At 41.2% G+C, this 23912-nt stretch overlaps 1 protein-coding gene across 1 annotated transcript; it reads left to right on the plus strand.

Annotated features, from left to right (window-relative positions):
* The first annotated feature begins 9650 nt into the window (after positions 1-9650).
* Positions 9651-12554, plus strand: LOC129366876 (keratin, type I cytoskeletal 19-like). The gene is made up of 7 exons (XM_055040957.1): positions 9651-10158; positions 10481-10563; positions 10657-10813; positions 10898-11059; positions 11182-11307; positions 11922-12153; positions 12260-12554. Exons 1-6 carry the CDS (start codon positions 9745-9747, stop codon positions 12144-12146), a joined length of 1167 nt encoding a protein of 388 aa, XP_054896932.1. The 5' UTR covers positions 9651-9744; the 3' UTR covers positions 12147-12153; positions 12260-12554.
* The last annotated feature ends 11358 nt before the right edge of the window (positions 12555-23912 follow it).

Raw genomic sequence — 23912 nt, forward strand, 5'->3', positions numbered from 1 at the left:
CAATCCTTCAAGCTCACAATAACCTCTTCCCCTCCCAGGTCGCAGCACATTTTAGCGTGTGTGTCGAGTCAGTAATTCAGTGCAGTATTTTGGTCTGAAATGTTGCACCCTGGGAAGGTGCCGCTCAGCGCAGAGTGAGTAGTTGAGCAGGATGTGATAATGTCTGTGGAGGGGTGTGGCGAGTTCACAGGAGGCTCTAAAGGATCGTGTTGCTACAATTAGGTTCACATCTGTGAGTCAGAGTTTCTGCTTTGGTGTGTTTGTCCATCCGCTGGCATGATTTTTTAATTTTTTTTATTTTTTATGAAGGAAGACCATCTAACAGAAATCTGCTCAAATGGCCCCACAGGATGAATGTGGTGCTTAGCTGAAAGTCAGACATCAAAACTGGTTGACAGGAAACTCAGAGACTCTTTTCACACTGCAGGTGTGGTTTAATACCACAGGTGACAGAGGTCAGGCCTGGTTTGCTAAAGGTGAAGAGGGACGTCAAAAAATGCTCTAAGCACAAGTTACAAAGAGCTGTTCAGTAAATAAGACTCAAAAACACACTTACCCGGTGTGTTGAGGGAAAAACTAAATGCTAATGTGTCTGTAGCTGCATTATGATAACGTCTTATCAGCTGATAAAATGCAAAGACAACCCATCAAGTTTTACTAGAACATTTTACAGTAAAGTTTAGCATGAAACTTAGGGTGTAGTTGATTGTTAAGACACCTTGATTCAGGTACGATGTGTGAAGTAAGACCTTTATGTTTTGTAATGCCTGACTCACAAAATAACTAGACCTGCTCAGAAATACCCACATTTCCAGCATGAGGCCACTGCAAAATCCAACAGCTGCAGGTTGAGCCGTTGGTTTTGATTTGCCCCATCAAGCATGTTGAGCTCAATTAAAACTTATTGTGAGTTGGGTGAGTGTTTTGTGGTGTCAGTGGGAAACAGCAAAGACCAACAGATGAGAAGCTAGCAATGTCTCAGTAGTTAGAGCTTTGGACACAAGAGAAACCCATGTTGTGATTTAATTAAAAAAAAAAAAAGATCTGGAAGCAGTTAGCTTAAAAAACCTAAACAAACCCAAGAAGAAATATTACTCTTAAGTTTTTGGCATTCTTTAGCTGTTAGTCACTGAGTCTATACATTGGTCAACACACACACAGGTACACATATATTCTTCGATGTGTGTAAGGTCAGTCGCCTATTAGGCAGCTGAAACTTTAACTTGTTGGAGATTGGCTGCTCCGTTAAACAGTTCCTCAATCAAAGCCTTGTGTCTCCTGGTTGTTTCGAAAGTGTCCCAAAGACTCATCATTAGTCTGACTATGTACATATTACTCATGCTCTTCTCAGCTGTCCAATGAAAGCAATAAATGTTCCTTCCTATCTGAATGTGAAGCTTCTAAGATGTTTTCTCTGGGCATGGTGACCTTCACCAGCCTGTCTGTTGGTTGTTCTTGACTCCCTTTGGCTCTTTTGATGCATCTCCAGTTCAGACAGTTCCTTCAGAAATGTATTTTCAAATGCTGGATGAGCAATATCAATCATTAGCTAGAGTAACTTTATTGAGGTGGCTACGACCGTTACTATTAAAGCAAAAAATATTCAGCAAAACCAGTTTTGCAACCTACTGAATCCACCCACAATGTTCATCTCCCCAAATGTTTGCCAAATGGTAAATACGAACCCAATCAATCCCACAGCTTCGAAGCAACAAGTCATGATAGTTTTTAGCTTTCCTTCCTGAAGCAACGAGCTACACTGCAGCGCTAACACTAGCTTGAACGAAAACCATACAAACAGAAGTGAAAACCAGTCAACCGGAGACCATTAGTTACTTGAATGGCTGTTGAACAAAACTCTGCTGCTTCTTGTGTAAACTAACATGTTGTTCTGACTGTAAACCACCAAAAGTGGCAGCTGACTCTGGAAAATCAACTCAACACTGGGTCGATGTTCATTTAAGCTTCTTTTCTTTTGCCTTTATGACAATGTATTGGTTGTATTTTATATATGAGTTGTAAACTCATAGGTAAACTCAGTCCGGAGTTTACCTTGGTGAAATCAAAGCCAAGAGTGAAAAAAGAGCAAGTTCAGGAGAACAGGGCAGTAACTGTTTTACATTCATTTAATGTGGATAAAATAGCAAGCAGCCATAATCAATGAAGAGAAAAAAAAATGTAAACGTTGGTCGATCTATGATAACAAAACTAATGGGAATCGTGCCACCAACAATGAAACCCAAAGCTGCTTATTGTCGGCAACATATGCGCAAGAGGCCGTAACGAACAAAGTGCTCTGACACAACTTACAACAAATGAGGCAACAAGTCGATTGTGAAAGACAGTCGGCAGTTTAACACCATGTGCATCTGGGCTACGTTTGCTCTCAGGTGCAAAAATCCAGACTGTCAGGAAGTCAAAGACAATAGAAGAAATTCATTCAGAAGTGGTGACACATGTAATACTATTCATAACTGCAGACAAATACAGGAGTGTTTTGATGTATCCATGGGAACTATTGATTTTTTTTTTTTAGATGGGAGGCCACTGTACCAGTACAGACTAGAATAGTGTAATTATTAAATCAGAGTGAAGCCAATCTAGATGTTCTAATTTACTCTTTTAAGTAATTTTAAAATCTAACTCTAGTCTGATTGTCTGCATTTATTTTTTTTTCTATGATATGTCATCAGTTGACTGTTGTGGTTTTATTTGTATTCCTTAATGATTTAACCGGAGGGTATTTTAAATAAAAATCCCTCTCACATCCTGCTTCAATGTACAGCTTACCACTGAAACCAGAAACATGGCTGGTGCCGTGGGAAGTGAGGCCTGCAGAACTCTAGATGTTCTGGGATGCGGAGGAGGTCGGGGTCAAAGAAGGGGGGTCTGATACGTTTCCAGTATGGCCGTTTTCCTATGTCAACTTCCTGCAGGACAAAGAACCAGGCCACAAAGCCGAATTCGTCTTCAACTGGTTTCCTGAACATGACAATGAGTTCACTGGTCCCCACTGGCAGCTACTGGTCTCCACAGTCACCAGAACAGGGTTGAATCTGTGCCACAAGAATTTAAAGTATTTCTGAAGGCTGAAGGGAGTTTGACCAGGTAACTGCAAGATGGATCAAATAAGCTGCACAGGAAGATTAGATTGTTTTAGGTTAAGGAGGTTGACTTGTGTGGGGATCTGCAACATGTGGCTCTGGAGCCGCCAGCGGCTCTTTGGACCTTCCACTACGGCTCTTGGTAACTGAATTAAAGTGATGATGAAACTAATGCTTTTGAACATAAATAATTAAATGTTTCAGTCTAATCTGCAACAATGTGCAGATTGTTTTTTGTACATTGAATAACTGGATTCAATTTTCAAAAATCCAAATCTAACAGAACCAGTAACTTTTTTTTTTAGATGTTTAATTTCTTTTTTTTGAAAGCTGTAAACTACAAATATTTTCTTCCACAATATTAACATTCTTCATAAAAAATACATCCATCTTTTTTTTTGCAAAGGTTTTCTGTTTTTATCATTATTATTATTTGAAAATCTCCAAATAGAAATAAAGTGTCAGTTCCTTCGTTATCAGAAATGTAAGTTGTCTTTTCTCAAAAGTTTACAAAAAATGTTCTGACTCTAAACGAGCTTTATTCAGCACAAAGGGCATGAATGGCTCTGTTTACTGGAAAGGTTTTGGACTCCTGAACAAGAGAACTAGGACAGCAGAGCTTCTTCCGTGCATCACATCCACCTCACGGCTCGACTCTGAGTCTGACTAGTTAACAAAAACGTTCCCAACACACCTTAAAGCTGGAAGCCCGAGATTTAGACCTGGTCAGCGTGAATGGAAGAGTTGACTCTCATTGTCCTCAGTAATCTCCCACCATACAATCAGACGTCTGCTTCATAGCGCCACCCTCCTGCGCTCAGTCATTAATCATAATTTACTTCCTTTTCAACTATTTGTGTATAAAAGAAAGTTTTTCTTTCTCCACACAATGATAATTACAGCACCGTGAACTGCAATTAAGGTTAATTTGCACCATTGTGTCATTCACATGATACATCTTGCTCTGTGAAAATTGGTCCTCCTGGTTTTACTTTTTCCATCTTTTCAGATTAAATAACGTTTTATAAAATGAATCTCATCTATTTCATCTCTAGAGCAGGACATTAACTCTCTGAGAGCAAATGTTGAAACAAGACAACATTTTATTCAACATCCTGAATAAGACTTTATTCAGGATGGACAAAAGCTATGATTTATTAAACTGTCACCACTGTTTATTTAAAGTTAGAGCCATAATCCACAGACATTTCTGCCGAGATAGAGAAGGAAAGAGTCCAAATCTCTGAAAATGTTTGCAGCGATAGTGGAGAGTTGGTGTGGGTGTCTTCTGAGATTTTAGTCCACAGTGACTCATGAGGTTGTTTCAGGTGAAAACGCCCGTCTGCACTGACTGGCCCAAGAAGACATGAGCTTCTCCACTTCATTAGGATCAGTCACTGTCATGTCATTACAAATGAGGAGTTTGTCTCTACCTGCCGGTTTCTCGGCACTTGTTTCAGCTTCTCACAGAGACTCAGTTACAGCTTTGGTATAACACAAATAACATCGTGTGCAGACTCTGAGGAAGCCAGAAAAAGTCTTCACTGCCTCAAAAGCACCCAGCAGAGACAACTGCTGGGTCCTAACCCTCCCTTCATTTGTGTGTTTCTGTTTACCTCTGAGCCACGATGGGGAGGTCTTCTGTTCTTCACGGGGATCCTAGAGGAGTCCTGCTTTTCATTATGTGAGTCCTGACAGGATTATACGTATCAACGGTGATTAGGAGCTACACAAATAAAACATTTTTCTCTCTCCGTCTCTCTCCGTCTTTCTCTCTCTCCAGAGATTCTCATGCTGAACGTTTTGGTTTGTAAATTATGAAAGGCTTCAACTCCTCAAAACACAAACAACAACATGTCACTTTGTTTAAAGAGAGGGGCTTAAACAAAGGAAACTAAAACACTGAAAGGAATGGTTTGGAATAATAAGACGTGATAAGACGTGTGGAACAGTTCTCAATTTCTTTTACACAACACCTCTTATATTATTATAGCATCAATCAAAGAATCAGCCAAACGGGCAGAAGGAAAATGACCCAACATGCAGGCAGAGCTGCCACAATGGTCCAGTCAAAGTCCAGTCCAAAATACAATCGAGAATCTGTGGCCAGGTTGTTCAGAAATGCAATCAATCCAATCTGACTCAGCTTTTTGCAAAGAAGATTAATATAAATCCCAAAAGTTCAAAGCAGGTTGAACAATCATAAAAAACCTCAGCATGAGACACAAAGGGGCTTTTCTTTAAAAAACATGTTTCCTTTTTCTTTTACGTCACATTCAGGCATTACTTAGGATTGATCTCTTATATAAAGTCCCAATAGAATCCCACTGAATTGATCGATTCTGAAAAAATTCAAGATTTTTTTCTACCCTAAACGTCTGCACCCATTCATGAGATGATGCTGCAGAAAAGAAATTGTGTGATTAAAATCCAGTGTGTTTGCTGTAGAGTGCGGTTAAAGATCAAGGACATGGGAGCTGAAACAAAGGTCTGATTATGGTTGTAAAGTGTTTATAAACATACTGGGATCCATTTCAAAGCAGCGTTCTTTGGAAAGTCTGTGAGTGTTTATGGAGGAACAATCATCCCAGCAACACTACAATAATGGTTGAGGCTCAATCTTCACAAAGCTAAACATGAAATCCAGTGTCAGTGGAAGCGGTTGAAGAAAAACGCTCTTCAGAAACACAGAGCGCATTGATGGTGGAGTTTACATAACTGGATATTGGTCTGACTTTCGGTAAGTCTGGGAAATCCTGCCATCTTTTCAGAGTTTTCACAAAATGAAATCTGTTTCAGGATGTTCCATGAGAACCACTACTGGCAGCAAGAAGTTTCTACATTAACTTAAAGACACTTTGAGAAGAAGAAGACGCGTTCTTTGACCTTTGACCTTTATTGAAAAAGGATGAAACTCCTTCAGATTAAAGTTCATTTTGACAAGAGTATCCAGACAGCCGTGCAGTTAGTGACAAAAACACAGCACCGTGTCATTAACGTTGTTGTCGTCATTCATCTTTTATATTTCACCATCAAACAGAAGGTTTTTTTCAGTGAAGTATCTGGACGTCACAAAATTTACATACTTAGGACAGAAATGTCCAGGCAAAGAAAGAAAGAAAAAGATTTAGGTTAGTCTTAGACCAAAGTTTTTAGTGTAAGAAAAAGTGTTTTATCATTGAATCTGAACTTAGCAGGTTAAACTCTAAATTTTTTGGCAGTGCTGATGTTTCTGGAACTGCTTTGAGTTAGAAATCTTCATAATTTTGCAGCATTCATAAGACTAAATAATGACATTTTGACAAACCTCTTCATATGGAGTGTACATTAGAAGTAGCAGAGTCGTGATCTCAGACTTAATCCAAAGTTTATTTACAAGCAGGTTCCTGTGGTCTTATGGACATTTTAGTGCGTTGTTCTCTTTAAACTATTCAGGGTGTACCAGGCGTCTTTTTAAATGGTTGGTTTTTAATTTCTTCTCTAATTTAAAGTGTAGTTTTTGCCTCAGTTTGCTCCTGAAACATAAACGTCCCATTAAAAAAGAGATTTTACTTGCCTCGCATGAAGTAAACAACCTTTGCATGCATCTAAAATGCAGATCCTAAAATAGATTGTAGAATTGTTCATTCATTTAGCATCAAGCAATGCAGAATATGTTGCACTAAAGCACCATTCATGTCACCTAAAGCACATTGATCTGCAGCGTGTGCCACACTTTGCATTGAATGCATTTTCATGCAGCCTCAAAATTTGGCTAACATATTCAGACGGTGCTGCTTGTGAGAACTCAACTGTCTGCAGCAGTCACCTCTGACTCGTTGCTGACTCGTTATCTGGCCATACAAGTCAGTGAGTGTTACTGCTGCACCAAGCTGCTGTAACGCTTCGCTTTTTCTACTAAAGTCAACTTTCAATGCTACTGTGGAAACAGCAATCCAGAGTTCTAGATTGTCATCCATTATATTGGCGAGTGAGTTTATGCTTTCTCGTTGTCCTTACTGTTGATCAGTCAGCAAGTAGTAAATTATTCATATATTAGTCCTGCAGCACAACAAATAAAGAGACCTGTTTGTTTTGTTTGGTTAACCTGATACAATGGACAACCATAAAACTATGGATATATCAGCACATCAAATATTTTGTATGGACGATAAGAGTCACTTAAAGCTGTTCCCAGAAAGTGTTGGAAGAAAGTGTTGCAGTCAGGTGTTGGTCAGATCACCTGTAAAATTGGGTGGACCTGCTTCAAGCTTAAGTGGCTTAAGTGCTTGGTGAAAGGATTCACACCCACCAAACGTCTTGCAGGATTTGTCACACAGCAAACACAGACATTGCTTCAAACATTTACTTGGACTTTTTGCAACAGGTCAGCAGAAAGGGGTTTATAATTGTAAAGTGGAAGGAAAATGTAGTTTTCTAATTGGTGTAAAAAGTGCCTTGTTCACTTGTGTCCACCGCCCTTTGTTTTGATACTCCTAAATCAAATCCAGTGCATCCACGTACGTTCACTGTTAAAAATCCACCAGTTTGTGATGGAAGTTAAATCTAAATCCACTTGGGAAGCCTTCAGAGGCCTGGCAGAGGAATTGGTGAACAAATGGCATCATGAAGACCAGAAAACTCAGAAAACAGGTCAGGAAACAGGTTAAAAGTAGGAAACAGTAACCCAAGCTTTCAAAAGAGAGCTGCTCAGTTCAATATTCAAAACCGAAAACATACCAAGACCTGAATGTTCATCTAAACTGACAGGCTGAGCTGCAAAGCGGTCTATAGTGACTCTGGAGGAGCTGCAGACATCCACAACTAAAGTGGAAAACTGTTTGAAATACAGCTATCAGCCTTACACTACACAAATCTGACATTTCTAAAAAAATCTTTCTTTTTCAAAAAAGGTTTGGTGTGCAGTTTGCCATAAGGTAACAAAGAAAACAGAGAAAAAATGGAAAAATGTTTGCTTGTCAGACGTGAACAAGTCAAAATCTTTAACTTGAGCTTGGTACGTGGCAAAAAACTAACAGCGGCAATCACTCTGAGCGCACCAACCACATCACCAAACATGGCGGTGGCAGCATTGGACTGAAGGGATTTCTTTCTTTTGCAGAGACAAACAAGCTGGTCAGAGGAGATGAGAAGGTGGGAAATGACAAAAAGTTGGAGGGTTTGAATCCTGCAGGGCAATGTACAGTTTAGAGCTAAATGTCTCAATTATTGGGTGTAAGTGCAAATATAATCATCACAGGATTTTTACTTTAAAACCTATATGCAAAAGCTGCTGCTCTCTAAAGCACAGTATGTCATTCATTTTCTTTTGGGTCGGAGTAAGTCAACGCGTACCAGAAACAAACCTTTGTCCCAAACTATCAGCGGGTCTTTAGGCGGACGAGATAAAGCAAGTTAACAAAGATTGATGAAAACTTTGCTGACTGTACAGGAGAAAATGATGTCTGTTCTCCTCATCACTCCAGGTTGACCCCTGTTGGCCTGCATCATCCCACCCCCAGCCTGACGCCAGATGTTTCTCCGCAACAGAAACTGGCCAGAGTCCAACATGGAGATAAAGATAACTCTCTCTCTCTCATTTTCTATCACTTTCTTTCTCACACACGTATACACAAACAGAACCGGAGAGGCTCACAACTCAAGCCAAAACCATTGAAAATAGACGGTGAACATATAAAAATGAACACATAGGATGTACTGGGCTGAGAGGGGGATGTTGCGTATGACCCAGCGAACAATGAGGAATTCAAGAGTTGCCTTGATTGAAAGCACACAAAGAAACAATGTAGGCCAGCGGTTCAAGACTGGAAAAACTTCACCCAATCAATCAAACGCTCATTAACTACCAGCTCATTTTGCCAGACACACTGTGGTCGGACTGAGATGAAACAAGCACCTAATCAAACGTCAATGGTTTGTTAAGCTGTGCTCCTTGCCCATTTACATGTCTTTTGTCTCCGGGTGACAGAAACTTCACAGTATATTGCTGCCGTGTTTGTATCGCTTTCATAAGTTATAGATGCGCACAAGAGATTCATCAACATTTTATGACTTGAAAAACTGCAGTGAGTCTGGATGTTTAGCTTTAGATTTCCTGAGCTGTCTCTGGAGTTTATCATCGTCACGATGGCTTCCTAACAGCCAAAGAGACATTTTGCATTCTGCTTAGCGTTGATGTTGACTAACGGCGGGACACTAAGACAGTAAATCTACACCTCCCCTATTTGCACAGAGACGCCAAATGACTGGCATGATCAAGTCGAAGCCTGCAGGTATTTAGGAATGCCTCATACATGCATAGAGACAGCACCACATGCAGAAATCCTAACTGAGACCCAAACCGGCAGAACCCTCTCACACATTCCGCAATGGTTTCCTCACAGGAGTGGAAAGAAACCAAACCCTGGCCTTTAAAAGAAAACAAATGGTGGTTCTGCCAAGCCCAGGGATAAAGTAGTGAGGAAACCTCCCTCACTAAACTCCCTCCCCACCTCTCTGCTCCAGTCCGGTCCCGCCTCCAGCCTGCACTATATCAACAGCCTGCCTCCCGCTATCAAACTCCACAGAGCCGCTCAGTCTACAACTGCCTAACGGTCCTCTCTCCTCGTGTCGTCTCCTGACCAACAGACAGCCAGCCATCATGTTTTACCAGCAGAGCTACGGCAGCGGCCCCTCGGTCGTCACCAAACAGACCCGCAGCTACACGTCCAGCGCTGCCCCCCACAAGGCCCACAGCGTGTCCGGCCTCAGCTTCAGGGGTGGCAACCGCATCTCCTCCTCCACCTCCCGGAAGGTCTCCAGTGGGTTCGGCGGCATGGGAGGGTGTTTTGACCTGTCCAACGCCCTGGACCAGAGCTCCATCAGCCTGAACGAGAAGGCCACCATGCAGAACCTGAACGACCGTCTGGCCAACTACCTGGAGAAGGTGCGCTCCCTGGAGAAGGCCAACGCCAAGCTGGAGCTGCAGATCAGAGAGTACTATGAGAAGAAGGGCCCAGCAGCAGAGAGGGACTACAGCCAATACTGGACCATCATCAACGGTCTGAAAGACAAGGTATGGAGTGTTGTGGCCTTTGCAAGTCAAATATTTGCATGGTTGTTAATGATTATGAGGTGGAGCTGTGATAGGATGCAGAACCTGATGTCCTGCAGAAGTTTTAGGAATCTTAAAGACATGTTTTACATTTTCTGGGTCTTCAAAAGTTCTTGCCGTACATAAGAAAAATATATTTAAAGAAAAGCCCTTTTGTGTCTCATGAAATATATTTTTTCAGCTGCAGTTTCACCTGTAGATCAAAATCAAAACCAATCTAAGCCATGTGACTTAAATAACAGCTCAAAGAATCCTAAGACTTCATCTGTTGCTTTCTCTCCAGATCAACGGTGCCACCATTGAAAATGCCAACATCCTGCTTCAGATTGATAACTCCAAACTGGCAGCAGATGACTTCAAAACCAAGTAAGACAAAACTTTCAAATGAGGTCAAACAGGCGCTCTTTACTGGTACCAGTTGCTCCATGTTGATGATCTGGATTTCCATGACCTGATTAGATTCGAACACGAGTTGATGATGCGCCAGTCCGTCGAGGCTGACATCGCCAACCTCCGCCGCCTGCTGGACCAGACCACCCTGACCAAGGCCGACCTGGAGATGCAGATCGAAGGCCTGCAGGATGAGCTCGCCTACCTGAAGAAGAACCACGCAGAGGTGGCTAACACCGAACATCTCTTCCACAGCCCTCCACGGGGAAGCAGAACAGATCTAATCCGTGCCGTCCCCTAACTCTTGCAGGAACTCGCAGCAATGCGCTCTCAGCTCACCGGCACAGTCAACGTTGAGGTGGACGCCGCACCTCAGCAAGACCTGAGCAAAGTCATGGAGGAGATCCGCGCCCAGTATGAAGCCATCACAGAGAAACACCGTCGCGACCAGGAGGCCTGGTTTAATGAGAAGGTGAGGAGAAGTTCCCACAAACAGACAAGTTCATGTAAATGTTTGGAGGCTCGTTTCCTCCGCAGTCTGTATTTAAACTTCACAATCATAGAGACTTAAGAATGTGTGTTTTTTTTATCCAGTCGGCAGCCCTGAACAAGGAGGTGGCCATAAGCACAGAAACCATCCAGACGTCCAAGACAGAGATCAGTGACTTGCGGCGCACACTCCAGGGTCTGGAGATTGAGCTGCAGTCCCAACTCAGCATGGTGAGCAAAAACCAACCCCCAAAACCCCCAAACCACTGCCTTATCTCAGCAAACATTCCCAGATCCAAGCCTGGTCGGGTCAAAATGAGGGAAGAGACAGAAGGTACTGAAGAGAGGATAAGTGAGAGCGGAGGCTTTCCTGGAGGAATGAAGTTCACAGTGGGGAAGGGAGGAGTTCCTTCGCAGCAAGACGTTTCACAGACATCTGTTAAATTTTTGAAAGTTGTTGAAAAAAAGAGAAAGTTTGAGGAAAGCCGAAGGAATGCTGAAAAAGTTGAAATCCTGTGGGTTTTCTGTTCCCAGATGGTGCTAGTCTCTCGCCACTCCCTGAAACAAACCTCCCTGCTGCAAACACATAAATCCATGCAGAATCCCATTTAAACCCAGCAGCTGGGTTTAAATGGGATTCTGTCTTTATCCTCTCATAAAGACAGAGGAGCTACAAAGCAAACAGCCATGCCTTTGTGTAGGAGCCTGCTGCATCCAGGGTGTGGCTGCAGCAGAAGATAACGCAAAACAGCCCCAATGAAAAGACTTAAAGACTTCATCGCAAGAAGAAACAATAACGAATACCTTTCTGTTTGTTTTTCTTTCTTTCTTCTGTCCTGTGACAGAAAGCGGCACTGGAAAATACGCTAGGAGAAACAGAGGCCCGCTACAGCTCCATGCTCTGCGGCTTCCAGAACACCATCAACATGCTGGAGGCAGAGCTCTGCAACGTGCGCGCAAGCATCGAACAGCAGGGCCAGGACTACAAGATGCTGCTGGACATCAAGTCCAGGCTGGAGCAGGAGATCGCCACCTACAGGAGACTGCTGGATTCGGAAGAGTCCAAGTAAACCCAAGGTGCATTGACATTTCTTACAATCTTTTTGCAACAATTAAAGAAGCATGTAATGTGTCCTCATCGGATGTTTTCTTAAACTTCTCTCTCTTCTTGTCATCATTTCAGACCAGTTGGCACCTCTCTGTTTCTTTGTCGCAGGAGGCTCAGTGTCCACAACTACAACCGAGCGTGAGATGCCCCGACCGGCAGGACAAGCTGTTCTCAGACTCACACACATACACACACACACTATCTGTTTAGTAAAAGCTGTTACAATGAGATGAAAAAAACTGCATGAAAGATTCCCCAAAAGAAAACCTTGGTGAAGAAGAAGAAGATTCAATGTACAGTACTGTGTGTGTGAAGGTGTGTGTTCATGTAAAACTTGTTTGCCAAATAAAATCTGCTGGCTGAGATAAGAGTCGCTCTATTTTCTTTGACTTCACTTTGACATTGTTTTTCCATGACATAGTTTTGTGTTTATGCAGTCACCATGGCAGCAGCTGCGCTTTTTGGGGAGGTGGGATGTGGGTTTTTTTTTTTTTTTGAGGAAATCTGTCTTACGTAATCAGGCTGCTGTCAGGAAAAGGGTGAACAATAGTCAAGAGTTGGAGTCTGGAAAGAATTAGGATCTGGAGGAAAGGCCACTCAGCTGCTTCAAATATCAGTAAAAAGTTGGAGGGCTTTTATAAATATTCACTCTCTCCAAACTATATCATATTTAATCAAATTAGAACAAGATTTTTCAAAGTGTGGTCTTGGATTTTTATGTGATAGACAGACACAAAGTTAAAGTTTTGTAAAGCCACCGTGTCATTAATTGCATTTACTGAAAATCTGGGGAATACCTTACCAAAATCATGCAATCATGAACTGTGGCATTTATTTGTCCATTAATTAAAACCTTTCTGATAATGTGGAGGATTGTAAAAGATCTAAAGAAGCAGTTTATCATGCATCAATCCGAAGAGCAGATAAGAAACAAAATCATTGACGTCTGTCTCTATGAAAAAGGTCGATTAGGCCATTTCTTATGATTTGGGACCCCAGCGAACCACAGATAGAGCCCATTATCCACAAAGGGCGAAAACATGGAGAAGTGATGAATCTCAGTCCAAGAATGCATCCATGACTCATCCAGAGGGTCAGATCTGAAGCACTGCAGGCCTTACATGCTGCAGTTGAGGTCGGAGTTCATGTTTTAACAAAAAGAAAAAGACCGGCCTTCATGGAAGAGCTGTAAAGCTAAAGCCACTGTTGAACAAAAACAGAACAAAATCTTGTGTCGTATTTGCCGAAAAAACACATCTTGATGATCCTCTTTCACACTTTTGGATCAGTATTTTGTGGATTGAAAAAGGTGGAGATTTTTAGAACGTGTGTCATTCTGCTGAGTAAAACTAATGCAGCATTTCAGAAAGAGAAACATCAAGATCACAGTCAAACATGGCGGTGGTGTGATGGTCTGGTCCAGTTTTGCTGCTTCGGGGTCCAGAGGACTTAATGGACCCATCAACTCTGCTAGACACAATAAAGGCTCTAACACGTCCACTTTACAATCCTACAAAGAAGAGCAAGTCAAAATTTCTCCACAGTAATGCGGATTGATGGCCAGTAATCAAAAACTCAATGGCAGTCTTGGTGGACAAGGGATGACGGGCTTATAATTAGATTTTTATGTGGGTTAGGTTGATTTGGGAAACTTCTTTGTAAACTGCTTCTTAACTTTGTTCTCAATGTTTTCCTCAGATAATTTGATACATTTGAACTATATAAACTACATAAAACTTTATATGCCAGTCTGTAAAACCCCTTAAAATTAGATTACATCTGTAAGTCGTAATGTGTTAACCTGTGGAAATCTTTAAGGAGTTGAGAACTTTTGCAAGACACTGTAAATGGCTAAAATGAAATGAAAAAAATGACCACACAGTTTGCCCGGAGTGTTTTCTTTAAGACAGACACACCCAAATGGTTGACTAATCTTTGCCCGGGCAGCTTCTCAGCACAGTAACATCGAGTGTAACTCCTGTCACCTGGAAACAAGAACACACACACAGCTGAGGTCAGAAACCCGCAGGATGAAACAATGCAAACAGTGACGAACTGAACAAGAGCGTCATTGTGGAAACAGGTGTTATCAATGCAGGATTCTGACTTGCATTGATAACACCTCTTATTAACTTAGATTGATGCCAAAACACCAGTGAGCCGCTCTGGGCGGACAGCCTCGTCCGAGGCTGATGGACTGTTTCCCCTTGTGAAAGCCTGACCTGAAATTACAGAGAAATCCTTTGAGGGATTCGAAATTCTCAACTGATGGAGTAATAATGAACTCTAGCAGAAGATCTGAGCTCACTGCAGTTTTTCATGTCGTCGCGTTTGGAGCACATCAGCGCCTCTTTCACACTAAATGCAAAGTACTTTAACTTATCTTTCTGGTTTTGTAGGTAAATCCAGGGTAAAGGTGAAATATGCCGCGTTTCCTTTTTACATCAGTTTAACGCTAAATCCTCTCAGTTGTATTATCAACATTCAAACAGTCACAGCGCCCTCTTGACCTGTAACTCTGTGACTGTGACCTTCTTACACTGTAACACTACATCCCCAAAAACCAGTAACACGTTCTGTTGGGCGCCATCTTGTGGCTCTGCTTGGGTGGGTCACTGGTGGAGGGGTTGTCTAGTGTTGCGGTCTGGCGTGGGGCTTTTTGCATCTGCAAGCAAACTTTAAATTGGTGATTTGACCTGTTGGGCAACGGGGTTGAAGTCTTTAGGTGGGTTCTATTCTTTGCCTGGAACTTATGGTGCGAGGATTGCCAAGTGGGTGAAGATTGGTGGAACCACAATCAAATTGCCAAACATCCATTTTATGTCCACCTTGAGTCTTTACTCACAAAAACTGTGTTTTATGAAGGCTGAATTCCCAAAGCAGTTGCTCTCATTGATAAATTCTCAAGCTTTTATTGTCAAAAAGCAAAACACATCTGGAAATCCTTCCTTCTAGTCATTTTCTGAATCGGCCATCACTTTTAACCCTCTCTTAATACAATACAATAGAAACATCCCTTGTTGAACAGAAATATTGAAAGTTGAAGTTGGCTTAGAAAAGGGATCAGAAGCACTAATTTCCCGCATATTTTAAATAATTTCTTAACTGCAGGAAAAAATAAAATAAAAGGGGCTCCTTTAGCATTCTTGAGGTCAAAAGAGTCTAAAACAGCGAAACATTCATGCCAAATAAAACCCAGACTCCATTTAATCATATTAAATGACAAAATCTTTAATCACATAATCGGAAAGGCAAAACTCAGCGTCGTAGCAGCTCCTCCTGACACTACGAGTGCAAAATAAACTCTGTTTTATTTGTTCTTTTTTAAGGTTGGGGCTGGAGTTTACAGTTATAATATTTTTATACAAAACAAAGTCAAAGACATGAGTCAGGTTCAGAGTAAGGACAGACATGGCCTTACTTTACCAGTACAGGTTCATAAAAGACGGTAAAAACTGTTCACAGTGTGAATACTGCTGACACAGAGAACCACCTGGGAGTGAAATATACACATTTTGCTCCTGTAGGCCTTTAGTGAATCATTCATTAATGTCGTCAAGATATTTATTTAAAACACTCAAAAATATGAGTTTCACTATGCAATGAGTTACTGGACAACGCTGGTTAACCATGAAGTGGTGTGGGATTATTTCTACTAATATATATAGAGAAATAATAATAATAAAAAGTACTGAAAAAAGAACATGGTAACTACTTAGAATATTGTCACACAAACATCTCCTACACTCTATTTCTTTAACTGTATTCCTTTCGTTCTCTGCTCTTTATTTTCTTTGTGTGAATAATGTTTGGCCCCACATTTCAATCTATTGCTTATGGAAAGCGTTCACTGGTTTAGGTGCTTAAGCCATGGTTCAAATAACCAGCTTTCTGCTGTTCAGCTTTTTGTTGCGATCAGTTCAGCATACTTTTTGAAATCAGCTTACTTCAAGTGATCTGATTTAGTCAAAGCAAGCTCAAGGAAGCTGTGATTGGAGTTCAGAGGCATTCAAATACTCAAATGGGTTTGTATTTGATGTAATTGTCATTTCTACACCAGATAATACAATAATGCTGTTGGCATAACATTTATGTTGCAAGTTTTCACTTGTCATCAAGGGAAAGTAGGAAACTGAAACACCCAAGATGTCAGGAACAAAGGCAGCTTTGAGTGCCAGGTGTTTACAGGAGGCCAGGTGTGGTCTAATCCAAGGACTCGGAGTGGTGGCGTAACGCAGAGCACACCCACTTCTGCATTACGCCATGAGGTCGTGCATTGTCACGTTGATAGATCCTTAGTGATCTATCTGATCTGGTGAAAGTCTGAAAAAGTCCATCCTTCTGGTTTGTAATGGCGAACATTTCATATGTCTCGTTCAAGCCCGGGTCATGTCCTGAAGAATTTGGTTATCTTCATTGACCAGCGATCGACTCAGTCATGTAACAAGTCAGGGCGGGTTACTGTGTGGCTCGATGACGAGGCAGAGCTTTAGCAAACCAGAACAAGGTGGGTCAGTCAAGCTTCACTCGTCTTGCATTTCTTCCCATTTCTTCCCACAATCTCTAAATATGTAATAAAATAATGATTACTGAGGCTGGGCGAGGCTTGGCAAGTTTGTTTGTCCAACATAATTCATTTACAGGGTACTTCAAAGTGCTTAACAGGTAACCACAGAAACAGACATTGACTTGTGATAGAGGTGAAATGATAAAGTATTTCGCCTTTATAGAAAGTGACAGTAACCAATAATATCTCCAACCAACAGTTTCTGCACATCTCAGGCTTCAATGTTGATCATTGCAGAGTGAGGAGCAAAGAAAGATTATTTAAATCCTTGAAATAAATTCATTTTATATCCAACTTTGTGATGCTCTACTCCCAGCTAAAAAAAATCCTGTTTGTTGTATTTTGTGCCGTTCTCAGTTTTTCCCACCTCTCCTCTCCAGCTGATTTTGATTCCATATTCATGTAAAACTTGCAAATAGTAAGGAATGCATTAAATATAAATGTCCCAAGTCAAATATAAGAGTTTTATGAACAATTGAGTTAAGCAACATATAGAGAAACTCAAAATGTATTTTCAGTAGTTACTGATCGCCATTGATATGGCCATTATGGCGGATTGACGGGCCTTTGACCATGATTGGGATCAGGTTGAAGAATTGGTTTTTCAATATCTTGCATCTCTCAGAGCAACGCAGCGCAATGTTTTTTTTTTTTTAATCTTTTTTTTTTTCTCATATTTTTGACAGTAAACAGACAGGAAAGAGGGCGAGGAGAGGGCGTTCCCCAGGACCAGGAGTCGAACCCACAACATCCACGTCGAGGACTGAGGCCTCAAAACGTGGGGGGTGCTAACCCCTGCGCCACCACAGCAGCCCCACACAATGCAGAGTTGATCAGATTGTCTATGGTGGCCGGTGGAAGGTTATTCCATTCCTCCTGGAGTGCCACACGGAGCTGACCCACATTGCCGGGAACTGGAACACTGTTCTGGACACTCCTATCCAGAACATCCCAAAGACGCTCTATTGGGGACATGTGTGGTGAATGTGCGGGCCAGACCAGGACGTCAATGTCCTCAATTTGAAGGAACTACATACAGATGCGGGCAACATGAGGTCATGCACTGTCATGTTGAAAGGTGACGTCATGCTGATGCACAAACGGCACAACAATTGGGGTGAGAATCTCGTCCCGATATCTTTGTGCATTAAGGTTCCCTTCAATGAAGTGCAGTGGTGTTCTATGCCAGTATGTGATGCCTTGTGGCAGAATTTGACATTTTGCGGTGGCCTTTTATTCTCCCCAGTCCAAGGATTGTCCAGCTGTTGCTCATTTTTTCTGATCCCTGACTGGACATGCACCACCATGCACTGAGTAGAAAAACTACTCACTGAGTAAAGCTCACTGACCGCAAGTTGGATTAAAAATTATACACAAATCAAGAGAAATATTACTTTTGCACAATAAAACGTCAGCAAATGTTTATTCACAGTTGTTAACTCCGCCTGGCAACATGGGGCGTTTATGTTTTTGTTCAGTATAGTTCAGTCAACATATTTTCCCATACACATAATCTCTGCAACTCTACCAGATTAATCACGGGCCTCTTGACTTCTCTTATTCATTTTCTTCTCTTCCCTGTTTCGGTGGACGGTCGTGTTTTGGTGTGGCTGCACTTGTGCCATGCGCTACATTTTCAGATGATGGTTTAGACGGTTCCACGTCTTCCTCCTTGTCCCGTCTGCTGTGTTCCTTGGTCTCCAAGATTCTGTTTGTTCATGAATTTTCTCTAACAGCCTTTTCTGACAGCTTCAATTTCCCTCCCACTTATCCACCGTGCGCTGCTTTGTGTTGGTCTGTCCCGATTAAACACATTTAACGTCTGTGCTTGCGTCGCGATGAAACGTGACGCAGTTTGAGAGGCATAAACATCGCAATCGACTATTGTAGTGAGTAACTATTTTGACATCTGCTGGTAGATATGCCTGGTATGCAAACGACGTAGTTTCTGCTGCCTTTTAGGACATTCAGTTTCACCAAGGGAAGCCAAATCTCAGTTTCACACTTGGCAACAATGTTGTTATGAATGCACTGAATAGTTATGAGCTGCAACATTTTTTATTTTTTTAATCTGTACTGTCATTTGATGTTGTAACACTCAGATAGTTGCCTTAAATAGAAAATCTTGAAGATGCAGATGAGAGGAGTGCAAAGGTTTATCTTTGAAAAGCCACTAAAATGATCTACAAAACCACTTGGAGCAATTACTAATGCTTTTATTGCCCTTTTAAAGTCGTACTCAGAGCTGCAGGGACATAACTTGAACATTCTCAAGTTGTGTCGTAAGCAGTAGAGAAAGAATATACTGTAAGTCTCTTTAAACGGAGCCAGATGAGGGTCGTTTCAGAGTGAAGTTCAATAGACGGGCAATATTTTTGTTTAATTTGCAATTAGGATCCCAGGCTGGAGTAATCCTTATTATTGTATTTTGGAAAATAATCACTGGTAGCATGCAAATTATTTTTATTTCATTTTTTGTTTGTTTTATCGGTTTCAGATGCCACTGTCTTTTCTTTGGATTAAATTGAGGTGTGACATGAGATAATAAAATAGTAAAATGTTTTCTTCCCTAAGTGTAACAAATCAAAATTACCTTAATATTGCACTTAAATCACCTCATGCCTTTGCGTAGCTAACTATTCCTGAGCCCTGACTCGGGGTCACATTTACATTAACCTCCTACAAGCCAAAGAAGCTGGTTGGACTCGGCCCCTTTAGGCAGGGTAACAAAAAGCACCGGCCTGTCTCCAACACTCACGGCTCTATCTTCTCCCCGAGAAGCTTCCTGCATCTTGTGGCCCGGGGCCACGAGATGCAGTCATGAGGGTGGAAGAGAATCTGTTTGATGCCAAATATTTGACACATAACCAAAGTTCAGCCACAGTTCCTATGCAATGTCTGTTTACTGTTGAAAAATGTAATATTATGTGTGGCCCTTTCAGGTTGTCATGAATCAGTTCTCCAAGAATAAAAAGAAAACCATATCTGAAAAGGCACAGGAAGGAAAACAAACCCTCACAAAACTTAATTTGACAAACGTCAGAGCAGAACCATCAGTATCTGAGGACAATTGCTAAGTTATGCTTCCACCATGAGCATTGATGTAGATGATAGGGTTTGTTGTTGATATGAGTGATGTGACTCATCGTCCCAGGCTGCATGATGTCACAAAGTGGAGGTGGTTGTTGCTAGGCCTCTTCTTTCTGTTTGGAAAATCACACCAAAATGTTCATTCCCTATGTTGTTTCCCCCCCTTTTTTCATGAATTCGATCTTAAATGGAGACAATGAGTTGAAATTATTGAGACTCAAAATCTCTCCTGATCTTTTTCTACTCTCTTTTAATTTTTTTTAAACCTAATTTTGTGAATTGTCAGGGATTTCACTAAGAGAGACAAACATTCATGCAGAAATCACCACTGTTGTTGGAGCTACAGCCCCCAGACATTATACTTTTGTCCACTGTCAGCACAATTAACTCTGGTTTAACAGAATCCATCAGCTAACTGATGCTAAATCAAAGTAGCGCTGGCAACAACTGAGCTACTTCCAAATAGAAACAAAGGGAATTGATAGACATCTACAGTGGTTTAGTTAATTGAAAGGATTTGTACTTTTGTGACTACAACATAATGCAAAAGCCTAAATATGATTAAATAGACTCCATAATAATGCATAACTTAAGGCAAATTACAGTCTTCCTTGCTGCTCTGCTTAGCAAAGGTCTGACTCTCCAGCAGGACAAAACGCTGAACCACGAACATGAGGTGAGCTTTAACTGAATCTTGTATATATTTCTGCATATGACTTAAAAAAAACATTTCATACCCACTACATTAGTCAGTCACTTACATGAATGTTATTAACTTTAAAGTACCGTAAGACAGAAGAAAATAGCTTTCTTTAAAATATTCCCTTATAACCGGGTCGCATTAACCTGTCATATCAGTGAAATGTTTGCTTAAGTTAGTCATGTCTGCAAGAGTTAAGCAGGAGGCTGACAGCACGCTCATCCCCAGGAATGTTGATGTCACTGGGTCAAGAAGGAGATTAAACAGCTGGAAAAAGAAGCAGCAGCTTTCCCTCCGATTGGAGTTGGGGAGGGGGTTTCTATTCTGGAGAAGTGTTAGATTAACTCACATGCTGGGAGGAATGCCTAGCCTCTTTGCTAAAAGGTGTCCGGCACTGTATGGCATCGGACCTCGATGCGAAACTCCCTGCTGCAGCAAAGAGTAGGAACAAATGAGAGGTAGAGACTGGAGCAAACCCACAATCAGGGCTTTTCAGCCGATGCCAAGCATAAAACAGTTATGGCCTTTCATACATTTTCATGCCCGCTGATCCTCCCAGCAGTGTATTCAAACTGTAAAAATACACTTCTCATTCAGCGCATTGTCTTCCACAGTCAGTTTTCTTTATTATCAGTCGTTGTTGTTGGCATCACAGAGAGAGGAGACAGAGAGAGAGAGGAAGTTAACCGGTAGAGCTGGTTTAAAGAAACGCCCTTCACAAGACTACACTTAACTGCAGTAAACACCTAATGCTGCTGAAAGTCTGAGACAGCAGCTTTACACAATGCAAATTATAGTGCAGCAGAGTAACACTAAAACTGCACCAATTACCTGAGCTGATGTTTACCTGGACACAGTACAAACTGCTTTCTTTTTTTTTAAATAAAACACTATTTTTTGAAGTGCATCTCCCAAGTCACAAAAAACCTGGAGTGGTATCCACTACTCTGTATAAGTATAGAATCAGATCCTCTGTGAGGCCCGGTGAGGCAAACTTTCCCTCACAGAAATGCCACTGACTGTAAACACGTGGTATGACTGTATTTTTCCAAATTTTAGTCTAAATGTTGGCATAATGGCACTCACTGAGGCAGTTACATAAAACAAGTTTCATGTTCTCCAAGTACGTTTCCGTAGTTTTTGTATGAGGAGAACAGAATAAACAGGGTGCTGACGTCTTGGATGTTTTACCTCACCACCTAACAGAGAAATTCTCTCCCACCACGGCAATAACAGCGCCTCCAGCTGATATTTGGAGACGCAGAGCAGAGGCTGACTCTGGCAAAAAATATAAATCCACATTTGCAGGACTGGAGACATATTTGAATTGCATTCAAACCCTCAAAGAGGCAGGTGTTGCTTCCGATGACATCTTTTCCCTTGTTAGAAACTGTGCTGTGGACCTGCTAAGAGCAGCATGCATAGCCAACACAGTTTCTGGGCATTTTTTTTAAAGCTTTTACTTGATTAATCTGTCACTTATATATATATATATATATATATATATATATATATATATATATATATATATATATATATATATATATATATATATATATATATATATATATATATAAAAGTCTATAATACAAACCTGATGCGACTGTTTTGGTACTGCAAGTCTTGCTAAATCACCAAGAAACCAATGTAAGGTGACCACAATCAAGGATTTTAATTGGATGATGTGCAACAGGAAGTTCCCAAAACACAACGCTACGCATTCAGTGTGTATGATTATTATTTGTACTGATTATTGAGCTGTGTGGAGTTGCAGTCTGGACCTACATCCAGAACAAGCTCAGCTGAAATGTTTCCGACATCACAACGCTGCCACCTAGAGGCCAGTAGCTGAACTGTCCGTCATTTTGAACCCGCTTAGAAATCATTTCACTTTATTCTAAGCTCATTAAATCACTGCTAACAGTAAAACTGAAAAGTATTCATTTGAGCAAGAATGTTTTGTCAATGAGGAGAAATTATTGTTCAATTTAATACACAAATGTTCCAGTTTATATGAGGGGGTTTGTTTGATTAGATTATCGGTGAAAAAAAAATCTCCTTCCTCCCAGTGAAAAGCAACCAATCAAGGACAGGAGTAGAGTCTTAGTGTTGTCAATCAACCTCATGTACATGCTGCTTAATATGACGGAGAAAAAGCGTACCGTTCTAGGAGAACCATCTATCCGTCATCATTGGTGACCATAACTAGCCTGAGCCTTCATGGTAGGGGAGAAGTTGTAGCGTAGCACAGAGCAACCGGGAGAATGTGAGCAGCTGATACACAGGGGTAATCACCCCTGTGTATCAGCTGCTCACATTCTCCTGATTGATTGTGCCAAGACCCTCTCCCTGACTCTTATTGGTTGTTTCTGACAGAGCGGTGCATTTATTCAGATAAAGAAGGCGAAAGAGTTTGATTATTTGTCTTCGATTATACTGAGAGACCCAAACTGAAAGTATAACTCATTATACTCCATTACATCGCTTTGACAAATATGGAAAAACATTTTTTTGTAAAAGTTACTGTAGCTGTAATTTTACGATTGAGAATGATAATCTGAACTATTTCCATACATGCACTAAAGGATTTTTCCGTGAATTTAAATCATCGCGCAGCTGCAAGTGCTTGACATCACAGTCATTAGCACGTACTGCCAGGGGTTCAACATCTCTGACAGGGAAAAACATCTTGGTTGAAGCATTTCCTGGATAAACATGTCATGTGCTTTCTTCCCACTGACCTTTTCCCTCAAACACACACCATCAGGTCCTGAAGCTCCTCATTCCAGAGACAAGAAATGTTCTAGAGAACACTGACCTTTTCTTTTGACTCCCCAAAAGATACAATAAATCAGTTTTACACAAGCCAACCATTATCTGAAAAATCCCGCTACTTACTAAATTCGTCAGTTACAGTTTGTTAAAAACAGTCAGTACCAGATACTTTTCATGTGTATGTTATATAAGGGATGGAAAGGAACTTCTCTGTTACTTCCCACAGATGGTGGATTGACCTGGGAAGTTACAGGGCTTGCCAACGCGTCAGTCATTGTTGGTCTCCTTGAACCATCTTTGTATCGGTGCAGCATACATTGTTTCATGGAAAAGATCCCTCTCTCTAGTGGATACTGTTTCTATGCTGGGGTATATTTGGCTTTGCAACCATAACAGTGTTTAAACATGAAAACATCCTGGCTTCTTCCAATTGTGCATGATGTGAAAACACTGTACCATATTGAGCAACCAAGTGTCCCATTAATTCAAATGAAGAAAGACAAAAAGTGATGCATCAGACCAAGCTACAGCCTACTTTCAACATTCTAGTGCTGAACAGAAGCACCCTGAAAAGTGGAGGAAAAAAAAAAACAAAA

Source organism: Poeciliopsis prolifica, unplaced genomic scaffold, assembly GCF_027474105.1.
Source record: "Poeciliopsis prolifica strain line A6 unplaced genomic scaffold, Auburn_PproV2 SCAFFOLD016, whole genome shotgun sequence".
In the NCBI taxonomy this organism is placed as follows: Eukaryota; Metazoa; Chordata; class Actinopteri; order Cyprinodontiformes; family Poeciliidae; genus Poeciliopsis; species Poeciliopsis prolifica.